Source organism: Manis pentadactyla, chromosome 4, assembly GCF_030020395.1.
Source record: "Manis pentadactyla isolate mManPen7 chromosome 4, mManPen7.hap1, whole genome shotgun sequence".
Lineage (NCBI taxonomy): Eukaryota > Metazoa > Chordata > Mammalia > Pholidota > Manidae > Manis > Manis pentadactyla.
The window spans coordinates 177,342,392-177,355,401 of NC_080022.1; the positions used below are offsets into that span (position 1 = coordinate 177,342,392).

Here is a 13,010-nt window from a genome sequence, read left to right on the forward strand (position 1 = left end):
CGCGTAGCCCCAAGTGTCTAACTGCTAAGCCCTGCTTCCTGGTGTTCTCGGCAGCAAAAATCCCGCATCTGAAATCAGACACTTGTGGCTGTGCTGTGAGTGCTGGGTTAGCACTTGGCAGCCCAGCCTGCTGGCGCCCTGGAAGTGACCCTTCCTATTTTTAACACTCTTGCCTAGTCAGATGGGCTCTGGTTTCTCCCAGAGTAAATCACAGGACCCAGAGACACCAGACGGAAATCAAATCCTCCAAGTCTCATTAGTAAACAGGACCCCCTTTCCCCGGAGCCCTACATCTCCCCACAATAGTCCTCAACATTCCAGGGGGACATGCTGTGCTTTCTCCTTCCAGGTTATGAGGCTGTGGCCTGCTGTGGTCAGGAATCCAAGCAATTTCTATGCGAGGCACCAGGAAAAAGTAAGTTTTCAAATAACTTTTATTTCAAACCACAGTCAGATTCTATCCAGTTAAAAAATGTTTTTCAGGCCTCCTCAAAGCCAAGGAGAGGCTATTCAGCTCAACCAGGAAAGTCACGGACAAGGGGAGAGGGGCTGGCTATGTACACAGGGGAGTGCCCAGAACTGGAAGTGAGCACGGGGCGTCCCTCTGCGGCTAACAGAGGACAACGGGAGCCAGCCTATCAAAGACAGCTGGTGCAGGGAGGGGGAGTCCGAAAGCGGGGGACAGTTGGAGCCCAATGGAAAGCCGGGCTCTCCCAACCCCTGGGCACCTGCTAGCCCTGCCTTCCTGGCTCGACGGGCAGGTCTGGATCATGTCCACTTGCTCATTCTCAGAAGAGCCTGTCTGAGCCCAGCAAAAAGCTCAGAGAAGGGGTGTCCTCTCTAGAACTTCTGGGCTGGGCTCGGCTTCCCGACGGGGTGCACGGAGGGTCCGTGGGGCCCCAGGAAGGCTAGTGCTCAGGCTCGGCGTCCATGCAGGACTCCCAGGGGTTCTGGGGCATCCGAGGCAGGGAGAAGAGCAGGAGGGCGAGGCCGCCAAGGAAGAGGAGGACAAAGGCGGCGCAGGCGCAGGCGAAGGACCAGGAGTAGGAGTGCTCGATCCACGCCGTGTGCTCGCTGTCGATCATGCGCTTCACCGACTGCCGCATGACCTCCACCGAGACAAAGATGCAGAGACCTGCGGGCAGGGCGGCGCTCGGGCCCGGATTCCGCTCCAGGCCTGCCTGCGAGCGCCGCGGGGAGGCTGCGGGTATCAGAGCAGCCAGCCTGCCGCCCACCCTCTCATCCCTCCAGTTGACTGCCTTTCTTCCTTCTTTTGTTAGTATTTTTAATTTAATTTTAAATTTGGTTAGCAGTTAGCACTGCCGGCAGGGCCGCGAGATTAAGTCTCTGGGAGAAGTGGGCAGAATGCCGAGATCCGCCCCTCCGGCCCAGCCCGAGGCGCGGAGGCCCGGACCAAGCTTGCTCCCGGGGAAGCCTGTGAATTTCCCCGTAGCCACCCAAATCCCCAGGCCGGCGTGGGAACGGGGCGGGGGCCCCCCCGGGGCATCCTCCCGGCCCCGCGCACACAGGCGCACGGGCGGAGGCCCCCCTTCTACCTGCAAAGGCATAGAACATGGACGCAGGCCGCAGCAGGTAATCCCGCTTCTTCCTGAACGACAGCAGCACGAGGATGGTGCCCATGATTTGGAAGCCGAGGCTGAAGATGGCGATGGCGGCGGCCGAGATGCTGTACTCTAGGACACAAGGGGCGGAGCTGGCACCCCCGCATCCCAGCAGCGGCCCCGGGCCCCGGGGCGCTTCGTCCCGGCTGGCTGTGCCTCCCGCCACGTGAGTGAAATACCACTTTTTATTCCCATTTCACATGTGAGAAAACTGAGAGCCCGAGAGATGAAATGAATGCCGCAAAGGCACCTGGCAGGTAAGAGGTGGGGCCGGGATATCAACATGCCCTGATTCCCTCCGCCAGGTGGATCTAAGCTGCAGCTTCCTCCCCCCAGACGCAGGGGCCAAGAAAGCAGGCTCGTGCTGGAGACCTTTCTGGGGCAGAAAACTTCTCCATGTGACAGGGCAGAAGGTGGCAGTTGGGCTGAGGGTGATCTATGTTGGGACTGAAAAGCAGCCTCTGGAAGTGTGGCTTGTTACAGCGTGGGAGATTATCAGGGTGTGCATGTGTGTGCACGTGCAAGTGCACGCATGCCACAGGGGAAAAGGTTTGCCAAAGTGCGTGTGCACCGGCACGAAAGGATCTGTCAAAGTGAGCGCATGTGCGTGTGTGCCATGCCACGTGCAGATGGAGGTTGGCACTCCCGACGGTGAGCATGCACCTGAGCTCCATGCTTCCCACGAGGACCCCAGGGCATGTATGCTCATGGACCCTTAGGTGTCTCCCCATGTCCCTGCTCTCCTGATCCTTGGAGAGTGATTTGTGGTGGGGAAGGGAATCAGACACTTCCCCAGACTCTGATCCACCAGCCCTGAAAACCGTCACAGGGGTTTTGAGTAGTTGTTCGTTTTCCTGCTCCTGTCACAGCTGTCTCCCTTGGGCTCTGATGGAAAATGTATCCCTTCTGCAATTTAGGAGCCCATCAGGAAATGTCTCTTTTACAAACTCTCTCAGGCCCTGATGAATGGGGCTCAGGTGCCTGGAGACGGAGCACAGAGGGCGACAAGGTGCTGCTCAAACAACGTTGGGATGGGGCTGCTTTTCATCAAGAGCCCGGAAGTCAGGGCTTTTGTGCCAGATGATTTTCTGGCCCAGCGGTGTGTGATGGAAGGCACTTTTCCTCCCCCTCCCTGCTTTCCATCACAGGCTCACCTTTCTGAGTGGTGACTTCAAAGATCTCTGAGCTCTCGCCTGGGTTAAAATGCCTGAAGTAGGAACAGTTTTTCTCTGCAAAAGAAGGAGACAGCCTATGAGTTGAGGGAAAGGACCTGTCGCAGGGACAGAGGCTCGGCCAAGAGAGGGCAGGTGCAGTCCTTCCAGGGTAGGCAGGAAGGGGGCTTCTGGCTGGCTCACTCTTCCCTAAACCTGGAGTCTGGGCTGAAACAAACATTTTTCTCTGATCCTTATGCCAGAATTTCAGTAGGGTGAGGGGGTTGCTTAATAGGCCTGGAGATCTTCAGGGGGCTAAGGCTGACCGAGTTGAGGGGGCAGACAGCACTGTGGATGCTAAGCCCACTAGGCAGATGGGGTAACTGAGGCCCAAGGCTCAACTCATTTGTCATGGGGTATAGGATATGTGGTCAACAAATGGTTCTGGGCTATGGCTGATTCTGCCCTCAGGGAACATTGGGCAATGTCTGGAGACATTTTTTGGTGACACAGCTGGGCATGGGAGCCACTGGCATCTAGTAGTTAGAGGCCAGGGATTCAATAAACATCCTACAAGCACAGGACAGTCCCCTACAACATAGAATTATCCAGCCCCAAAATGCTGAAGTTGAGAAACCTTGGACCCCTTCAAAGTCTCGGGCTGTGTTCCTCGTCAGCCTCCAGGCCTGCCCTGCCTCACTGCGTGTGATGTGGGAAGTAAGCAGCGTGTTTCACAAGTTCTCCAGAAGATGCTGCTGCTCAGCTGGGTTGGAAAGCCCTGCTCCAGGCCCCTTAGGATATCTCACAAAGGGATTTTCTGAGTGGTCCGTCGGATGGACTTGGGTGCAGGGTAGAGAGCCTCCATTCAAGGGCCAAATGTGGCCATCAGGTCATTTCTTTGGACCCTCGTCACCTGCTATAGACCCAGAGGCTCTGGCTGCCCCACAGGCAGCCCAGACAGTACTTCCCACGGTGAGCTGCTTGCCCCGCTTGGTAGGTGTCAGAAAAGCCACAGAAGATCTGTGGACAGCAGGAGCAAAATCCTGGACTTGATGGTGGGGTCAGAGGAAGGGCTCAGAAAAAAGAAATTCATGCTGATTTTAACATAATTTTGGGCATAATTTCTCTTCCATTTTTCTCCTCTAATCTCTCTTATAACTAGACATACCATGAAATCAAAGGATAGTCTTGTTGCTCATTGAATATGGTTTAATATTCTTTACTCCTTTTTTAGGGAGTGGATGAATGGGTTATATTACTTTGTTTCTTTTAAAAAACTCAATCAGGTCACTTTTCAGTTTGTGCAAGGCCCGTCACTGATTTCTTTTTCCTGTGGGTCCATGACCTTCGATAGGAAACACCTCTGCCTCTAGTTTAGCTGGCTTCTCGTTTGTACATTCATTTCTTCACTTTCAGGCTACATTTAAATTATCACGAGGCTGTTGATGCCTAGTTTCTTTAGGAAATGCACCCGAGGACCTGCCAAAGGCATAGCTTTTGTTGGGATGCAGGCTTTCCTCTATCTGACCTAAATCATCTTATTGCCACTTAAGCCTGTGGTCTCCCCTTCTTTCCCCCTTCCCCCAACATCAGGGTTACCACCACTCCCACCGGTCGAGGAAGAAAATGACCTGGGGACCGAGCCTGGTTTAGCAGCAGTAAACGTTCTGCAAAGTAAACAGCCTTCTCTTTGAGTTCTATATTTAAATCACTTTCCTTTTGAACTGAGTTACCTGGGGTGCCTGACTCCAGTGGTGATGTCAGAACTGCGGCTGCTCTTTTCTCTCTCACAGCTTCCGGTGCTATTTTAAAGCATAGTGCAGCCCTCTTAGATTTGTTAGATTATTAGCTATAGATTCTCTTGAATCGCTGCTTCAAAATGTCTCATGCTATGTCATAAGTCTCCATGTATCTCCCTTGGGACAAAGGAACATTTCTGTTTTATTCTTTAAGGGTCAATTTCAGTTGTCCTTGAAAATCCTCTATAAAGAATTGACTGGATTCAAGTGTATTTCACGGTCAGCTGCCTCCCTGACTACTCGTAATCTGTGAGTGAAAAGTCTGTGGAGTGGAGGGCCTAGTGATACAGGCCCAGGCGAATCTGGCCAACGCTCAGCTGCTTGGCCGTGCTGGGTTACTGAGGCTGCTCCAGCATAGGCTGTCTTTGGGTTGTCAGCCCCTACTAGATAAACACCAGGCTCCCTTCTGGACAAACTGCTCAGCCATCAGGTGACTGCATGAAGACCCTTTAGCTCAAGCCACAGCGGGAGGCTGCAAGTCTGGGGAAGCCAGCCTGCAATTCTGGGTTGGGGGACATTTTTCCCTTTAGTGTCTCAGGTATAATGTTTTCCTCCCTCTCCTCCCTGTGAAATGCTCTCACACATCGGGGACAGGGGCACCCAGTGGGTGGGCTTCCCATGCAGGGCATCTGGAAGTCTCAGCTTCTCTCTGCTGTGGCTGAACTTAGGGCTTGAGAACTTAGGCCAATCCTGTCCCCTCTCTCGGACAATAGCACATGAAGAAGGCCCGTGTTGTCTGCCCTGAACCCAGGAGGATCATCTGCTCCAGGGCCCCATTGCTGCCCATGGGAGACCGCAAGCCCCTCCGTGGTCATGGTGGACCTGGCAGGGGCAGGGCATGGCAGACCTAGGCCTCAGCACCAACAAGGTGCTCACTCAGGACAAATCAAGCTGGGCCTCTGCCAGTGCCGCTCAAGAATGGCCCAGGGTCTTGCTGAGATGGGCAGACCTCAGCCCCACTCCTTGATTTGGGTGGCGTCTGGGGAAACTGAGCCTCAAGGACCCCTTGGAAAGGAAGGACGTCTGAGATGGGCCCTGGAGGGTCACTTAGTCATGGGTGTGGGGTTTGCAGGAGAGGGCAGTTCTGTGCGGTTCGTGCAGATTCTGGGCCTTCTTGCCTCTCTGATGCCCCTTCATGCACCCCCCATGACAAAGTTCAAAACTTGCAGCTCTGCCTCGATAGGCTCTGGCCTCTTCACTGGGTAGAAGAAGCAAGTGCTTCAGAACAAGACCCTGAAAATACCAATGCCAAGGTGATGCTCTGGGACCATCATCAGGAACCTGAGCCTCCTCCAGTCTCCTTTGTCTCTGCAAATGGCTCACAGTAATGTTGATATTTGTTTTCCTATTTTCCCGTTTTTTAGAAATGTCTCCCATGAATAGCCATAGACTCAGTGGCCTAAAAACTTTAAGTGTGTTATTCCTTAAAAATATGATGAACTCGGCTGTCGGGCTTGACTAGGGTTGGTGTTTCTGGCTAAGCAAATATGCTGGTTAAGGGAGTGACTACCTATACTGAACCATATCTAATGGTGCCGACTTCAAAGAACTAGAACAGAAGGTACATTTAATGCCAAGCTGAACTTGAGTTAATACAGATTGATTGTTGTTTGATTAGGGGGTGCCTCTGGGTTATCACTGAGAATGATCCATGTAGCCCGTGCTGGTGATGCAGACTTTAAGCCTAAAAAATACTTTGTTGATTTGCACAAAACCAAGAGGACTAGTGCTTTAGGGTTGGAAGAAATGTTTCACCCATTTGTTTCTTGTATCAATGCCAGGATTGTCTTTACCTTTTTTGCAAAAGAAGTTCTTAAAGCTCCCAACAGTGATTTCTCTGTGCCTTGTGTCCCCTGACCCCTCTGATTGAAGACTTCTATAAAATAGGTTGGAGAAACCCCAAGACCTGACCCCAGAGCTTCAGAGCATTGCTCTTCAGTGGGGGAAAGGTCTAGGTATGACATGGGTCTTCAGCAAGGGTGCATGAGGCTGGGAAAGGGAGTCGCTGAAGTTCCTGGGTCAGTGGTATCATGTTCTTTCATATGATCCAGTCAGTGCACCAAGTACTGGAAGAGCAGACGGACTATTAGGGAAATGGGGCACTGGAGCAGGCTGCTGCCCTGCCCTGAAGAGGCTAGAGTCTGAAAGAAACAACATTCTACCCAGCCCAAGGGCAGGGGATGACCCTTCAGGGTTTCACTTGGGCTTTCAGAGAGACAGCCTCTCTGAGCCAGGAGGGAAGCCCCTACTCTCATTCTGGAGGCATTGGAATTTACCCTCTGTGTTGACCTTGTGCATGACAGTCATTCTGAGACTTTCTGGGTCAGTAGAAAAGCTGTAAACATAGAGCCTCCAGCATCCTATGGCTGAAAGAGACCTTGAAAAAGTCTTCTCTATTGCACCAGCTTCTGGGTTGGCTTCCTCTAAACCATGTCATGTCAAAAATTGGCCTCCTGTGTTTTTGCGTGGGTCAACAGCTGTGTTTGTACGTGCAGTGGAGGATATAGTTGGGGACTGGAGGGCAGAGGGGTTCTGGGTTTCAGACTTGGGTGTTGAACCTCTGCTTGTTAGATAGTTAGCCTTGGGAAGGCCACTCTGATCTTTCTATATTTTGCCACATGGAGAATGAGAGCTTTCTCACTGGGTTGCTGTAAAGTGGTGTAATATAACAACTAGGAAGGTGAATTTTAGAGATATGAATCCTGGCTACTCTGCCATGGTAACTGTATGACATTGGTCAAATTACTCAACTTCTCTGTACCTCATTTTTTAATCTGTAAGATGAGATGATAATGATAGTATGGACCTCATAGAAGATTTTATGAGGATTAGATGAGTTTATATATGGATTATACATGTATGTTATTCCACTGATTTCTGGCTTCCATGGTTTCTGGAAAAAAATTGGCTGTTAATATTACTAAGAAACCTTTGTATGTGATGGGTCGCTTCTGGCTGCTTACAAGATTGTCTTATCATTCAGTAGTTTAATTATGATGTATCTAGGTGTGGATTTACTCTTTGTGGACTTCATTGAGCTTCATGGAGTTATAGATTAATGCTCTTTCATCAAATTTGGGGAATGTCTGGACATTATTTTTCACATAACCTTCCTGCTCCTTTCTCTTTCTCTCTTCTCATTTTTGGACTACCATGCATATATTGGAACTTTTGATACTGCCCCACAGATCTCTGAGGGTCTGTTAAAATCTATTCATTCATTTTTTTTTTCCTGTCTGTTCTTCACACCAGCTAATCTCAACTGACCTATCTTCAAGTTCACTGATTCTTTCTTCTGTCTGTTCAGATCTGTTGTTGAACCCTGCTAGTGAATTTAACATTTCAATTAACTTCTTAACTTCTTAACTTCAGTTTCTTCTTAACTCCAAAATTTCTATTAGGTCCTTTTAAAATAATTTCTTTTTATTGATATTCTCTATTTCATGAGACATCATTCTCTCCTTAGGTCTTTAGACATGGTGTTTTTTAGCTCTTTGAATGTATCTAAAATAGCTGATTTAAAGTCTTTGTCTAGTAAGCCCAATATCTAACTTCCTTAAGGATCTGTTGACTGTTTTTTCCCTTCTATGTATGGGCCATACTTTTTTCAGTACTTTGCATGCCCTGTGTGTGTGTGTGTGTGTGTGTGTGTGTGTTTTAATTTAAGATTGAAATTTAAAACTGGACAATTTAAAGAATATAATGCAACAACTCTGGAAATCAGATTCCCACCTTTTCCCAAGGTTTGCTCCTATTGGTATTTATTATTATTATTTGTTTAGTAACTTTTCTGAATTAATTTGTGAAGTCTGTATTCTGCATCATGTGTGGCCCCTGAAATCTCTGCTCAGTCAGCTCCCAGAGATTTCCTAAAGTGCTTGGAACCAGTACATCTCCCAGTCTTTACTGAGGGGGTTCTTTGCTAAGCAGAGAGCTAAGTGCTCAGCTAAGCAGTCTACATTTTTGCTTTATCCTCAGCCTCAAGATGAGCTAAAGGTGAGAGTTTAGGGCCTTCTCAGGTCCTTCCTGTGCATGCATGTAGCATTGTGCATGTACATGGCCTTCTAAACTCTGAAGAATATATTGGAGTTTTTCAAAGCCAACTATGGACATCTCATTCTCTAGTTTTTGGGTTAGCCTATTGTTTGCCCTCTTATATACTTCCTCAGGCAGTAATGATATTAAATAATTGCTTCTAATTGTTTTTGACAAATTTCCCCTGTGAAAAAGACTGTTTCTGTTGGATAAGCTCAGAGTCAGATCAAATAAAGACAGCCTTGCAAATGGGGAATTCCAGAGAATCACCAAGCAGATCAAAAAATGACAGTTCTCTGAGAATGAGGCTTTGAAAAAGATCCAGCCCCATTCTGTCCCCTCTGGTGACTTCCAGGCTGCTGGTTTTCACTGAGATTGCTGGCTGTGACAGAGCTGGGGAGAGAGGAACAGGAATGGAGCAAGTTAAACCACAAAGCTCACCATTCTTACTGAGATTCACCCATTTTTCTTCAAAAAGCACTTACTGGATTGCTGCAAGACTGGTTAATTTCCAGAGTTCTGCAAAAGTTTATCCGGATCATTTTTTGCTAGTGTTCTCATTGTTTTTATGGAAAGGAAAGTTTTTTAGAGGTTCTTACTCTGTAATTTTTTCTGTTGTCTTCCAAGTTAATATATGTAAAGCGCTTAAAACAACATTTGGCAGATAGAGCTATATTTGTGTTTGCTATTACTATTAGTGCTGCTGCTGTTAATAATAATTGAAAGAACATGTATGAAATCTATTTCTCCCTCCAGAATAGAATAATTCCACAGAGCACAAGGGTTGGTGGGGAAGCAAAAAGATGTTCTCCTGCAGAGAAAGGGTAGGGGAAGAAGGCAGGAACACGTTTCCAAAGCTTGTTGAGGGAAGACAGTGTTTGTAAGTACCGGAGGTATGATTCACTCTGGGCCAAAACAAGAAAATACAGAAATAGACTTTGTTCAGGCTCAAGGCTAAGCCATGCCTGCTGGTTCCCTGCAGCCGGTCCAGTAACCTCCCACTATTCTGTCTCTTCCTTGTGTAGATTCGCCTCACCTCCCGGCTCATCTGTTCTGTAAACTCACCAGACTTTAAAAGGCAGATGCCTCAAGGACAGGTGGACAGGACCCTAAGAGTGCAGTCTCATGCGTGTTCCCTGGAGAATCTGCCCTGCCCTGCCCTGCCCTGCCACGGGCAGCTGGCCAGACGGTGCGTTTGGTTATGGGTGTGCTCAGAAGAGTCTGAGGGGCGTAGGCATCTGGGCTATGGGATACCTTTCAAGCACATGCCCATGCCTGTTAAAGCCGGCAACCATGGGACTTGGTGTTTCCAAGACAGCTGAGTATTTACGAATCTTCTGGGTATCCAATGGGATGAGCCAGGCAGCAGTTTTCTGGAGCCAGCAGGAGGGGAAGGAAGAGGAAGAAGAGAAGCTGGGGAAATGGGATTTGGGCCCCTTTGTCTCACACACGGGCTGCAAAGTCTTTGGAGGCTTAACATTGACTTCCTTGAAGGGCAGGGTTCAAGGTACACCCCAGTTGGATAACAGAGGGAATAATTCTGAAAACCAAGTGGGATGCTGCTTTCACCCCTGGTCCGCTGCCACCTCGGAGTGACGTTTGCAAGCCCTGAGAGGGACTTTGTGTTGCTGAGGCCAAGTACCATATTTTGTGGAAGGAAGTGGAGGCTGCTATGGGCTTTATCGCCTCCTACCCCCATAGTCATTTAGGGGGTCATGGGCAATGCACGACTAGCACCCAGGCCTCTGATTTTTCATACAGGACTCTTTCCTCAGCATGTGCTCTTATTTGCTATGGATGTAGAGGCTCCACGTTTGCAGAACAGACTAGTCACTCTGGTACCAGGTGCTCTTGGTAAGGAGCTCACCTTCAGTGTGTGGGTCAGTTACATGGTAGGAAATCGAGGAGTGTGCCCAAATTACAGCAGAAGGAAATACCCGCCAACTCTGCTGGGGTCTGAGCTAAGGGAGGATGGACAGAAGGACGGGCAGTTCTGACAGAAAGGCAGGTGGCTCACTTACAGCCAGGTCCTGCTTCACAAACATGTGGTGTGTGCAGGCCCTCAAGGCCCTGGACCCAGAAGGGCCCCGTGCTCGGTATCATGCTTTGTGGCATCATCTTGCAATTCTTAAAAACAAATATCAGGAGGCCTGCATTTCCATTTTGCACTGGGTGCTGTAAATTCTGTGATCAGTCCTACCTACATCCAGCCTGGAGTCTGGGGAATGAAGAGGCCAGCCCCTCCAGTCCCCTCAGCCTGAGGACATAAAGCCGCGCAGCCTGCCTTTGTGGGGAGAGTAGAGCTGGGCTACTGGGGAGTAGCAGCCAGAAGAGTGGCTGGAAGCCCCTCGTTGGGTAGATCCGTGGCCTCGTTCACGAGCCTCTTATCCCTCCCTCTGCCTTGGATGAAAAACCTCACATGCCAGCAACACAGAAATAGCGAGGTGCAAACACCCCCTTCGTATAACCGGGCTCTGGCCTCTAGCACAACCACCCAAAACTTGGACCCTCTCCCCTGTCCACAGGGGCTGGGTGGTGGTTCTGTCCTGAGGCAGGGGAACCTGCCCTCTTTCCCTTGGGCAGCTTTTCCAGGGGGAAAGGAAGGGGAGGACGCGCGAGTGGGGTGGGGGGCAGAGAGCGGGTACATTACCCCCAGGCAGGCTGATGGGTCCGCAGCTCTTTTCCCGGCTGCTGCTCACGAACAGCCGCTTGATGCAAATCCGCCAGAGGCCGAAGTGGGCCGCCTCGCAGGTGGCATTGTGCTGCCCCACCTCGGGGCTCAGCACGGCCCAGTGGTCGGTCACGACGGCCACCACGGCCAGCACGATGCCCACCAGGATGCAGAAGAGCGTGGCTCGGACCTTCGGTGCTTTGCTCTGGGACATGGTGGCCGCACAGGAGTGGGTGTTTGGGGCGGGGTCCGGCGGCAGTGTCTCCCCGGGCAGGGGGCAGCTGGGCCGGGCTGGTGGCAGCGGTTCTCGAGTCAGGTGGAAGGGTGGGAGCTAAGTTTAGTGTGGCCGGCTGAGCCAGAGAGGGCTGGCCTTGGGGCTGAGGGACACTGGCCGGGGCTGAGCAGCTGCCCAGGCATGTCAGGGGCCTGAGGGAGGCTTCTATTAATGCACATCTCCAGGCGTGTCACTGAGGATGGCTTCTCCTCGGGTTTCAGGACTTTCTTCTCCTCTTGGATCCAGAAATACCTCAGGGAGGGGCGGGGAGAGAAGGCCCCAGCTGGGGACTTGAGACCCCTGTGGAGTGAGTGGCAGCTCAGGATGCCTGACTTGGGAGGGATGAAGGGTAGCCCTCAGGGGCACTAGGTCAGTGGGTACCTGCTTCTGGGCAGAAGGAGAAAGGGGTGCTGCTGGGTGAGGGCAGGGACCCTGGGGGACACAAGGGGCACAACGTCTGTTCTCCCATTGGGCAGGCTGGTCACCAGGGCTGGGTGAGTGGGTCCTTGTCCTGGAGGTCTGGGAGGCCCAGGATCCTGCCGGGGGATATCTTGGGGATCCCCCACCTACGCCTCTGGAGCCCACATCCCACACTCTGCCCTAAGCCCCCCCACATCCCCCAAACAGGTGTGTCCTGGGCCTGCATCACCCAACACTTCCCAGCGTGAGGACATTATTTCCTTTTCTCTTCTCCTCCCTTCCCTGCAACTGGGTCCAGAAGAAGAGCTCTGGTCGGGGTTAGTAAGCCTTTAACACCTTCCTGACATTTGCAAATCAAGGACTCGCTTAGAGAGGCCAACTATCCAGCTGGGCTTGCCGGTAGTGCTATCTCCACTTTACTGTTTGACCTCTATTGCTGGCAGGTAGTAAAGACTTTCTAGTTATGTTTTCATTTACAAAATAAATATATTTAAATAACAGAACAGAAGCAGGCTGAGTACAGGTGGCTAGTAAGAGGCTAATGGGTGTGATGATAGAGCAGAGGACATATGAAAATTCGGGCCACCATCTGAGAGTCCTACGGGAGGCAGGTACCCCAGGCTCCAGCCCCTACGCCGGCCCTGGGTTCTGAATCTCTAGTCTCAGTTCACCAGGTGCCTCTATTTGGGTCGATCCACAAGGCTGATGCGTGGCCAGGAATAGACCTCGGAGCTGGGCAGGGCTTTGAGCTACAGAATCCTGGCTTCAGGTTGACCCAGCTTACAGAAAAACTCTTTCTGTGTGTGGGGAAACACTCAGGCATCCAGCCTTGGAGTGACAGTTAATTATAATGATAATCATAATAACAGCTCGTCTTCAGTGAGTGCTTACTGTATAGCAGGCACCACATCATTGCAGTGCATCTTCACACCAGCCCATGAGGAAAGTACAACTATGACTCCCATTTTACAGACAAGAACATAGAGGCCCAGAGACACGAAGGAATACAGGTAGTGGTGAAGCCAGGTTTCAGATCCG

General features: G+C 50.7%; 1 protein-coding gene across 2 annotated transcripts; it reads right to left on the reverse strand.

Annotated features, from left to right (window-relative positions):
* Window positions 1-415: 415 nt before the first annotated feature.
* CACNG1 (calcium voltage-gated channel auxiliary subunit gamma 1) lies at window positions 416-11,655 on the reverse strand. Of its 2 annotated transcripts, none has more exons than XM_036899941.2 (4): window positions 11,258-11,655; window positions 2,777-2,851; window positions 1,557-1,694; window positions 416-1,109 (listed from the first exon to the last, which is right to left on the reverse strand). In XM_036899941.2, exons 1-4 carry the CDS (start codon window positions 11,490-11,492, stop codon window positions 916-918), a joined length of 642 nt encoding a protein of 213 aa, XP_036755836.2. In that variant the 5' UTR covers window positions 11,493-11,655; the 3' UTR covers window positions 416-915. The 2 variants fall into 2 exon arrangements, with proteins under 2 accessions (XP_036755836.2, XP_036755835.2); XM_036899940.2 differs by having other exon boundaries at window positions 416-1,135; window positions 11,258-11,647.
* Between the last annotated feature and the right edge of the window lie 1,355 nt (window positions 11,656-13,010).

Excerpts from the sequence above, each read along its gene's own strand:
- CACNG1 (XM_036899940.2), bottom strand. The coding sequence starts at position 11,492 with ATGTCCCAGAGCAAAGCACCGAAGGTCCGAGCCACGCTCTTCTGCATC. Across the intron at positions 2,852-11,257 it reads ACCCATCAGCCTGCCTGGGG|AGAAAAACTGTTCCTACTTC; the intron begins GTAATGTACCCG and ends CTTCTTTTGCAG. Across the intron at positions 1,136-1,556 it reads CATGTTCTATGCCTTTGCAG|GTCTCTGCATCTTTGTCTCG; the intron begins GTAGAAGGGGGG and ends CCCTGCCCGCAG.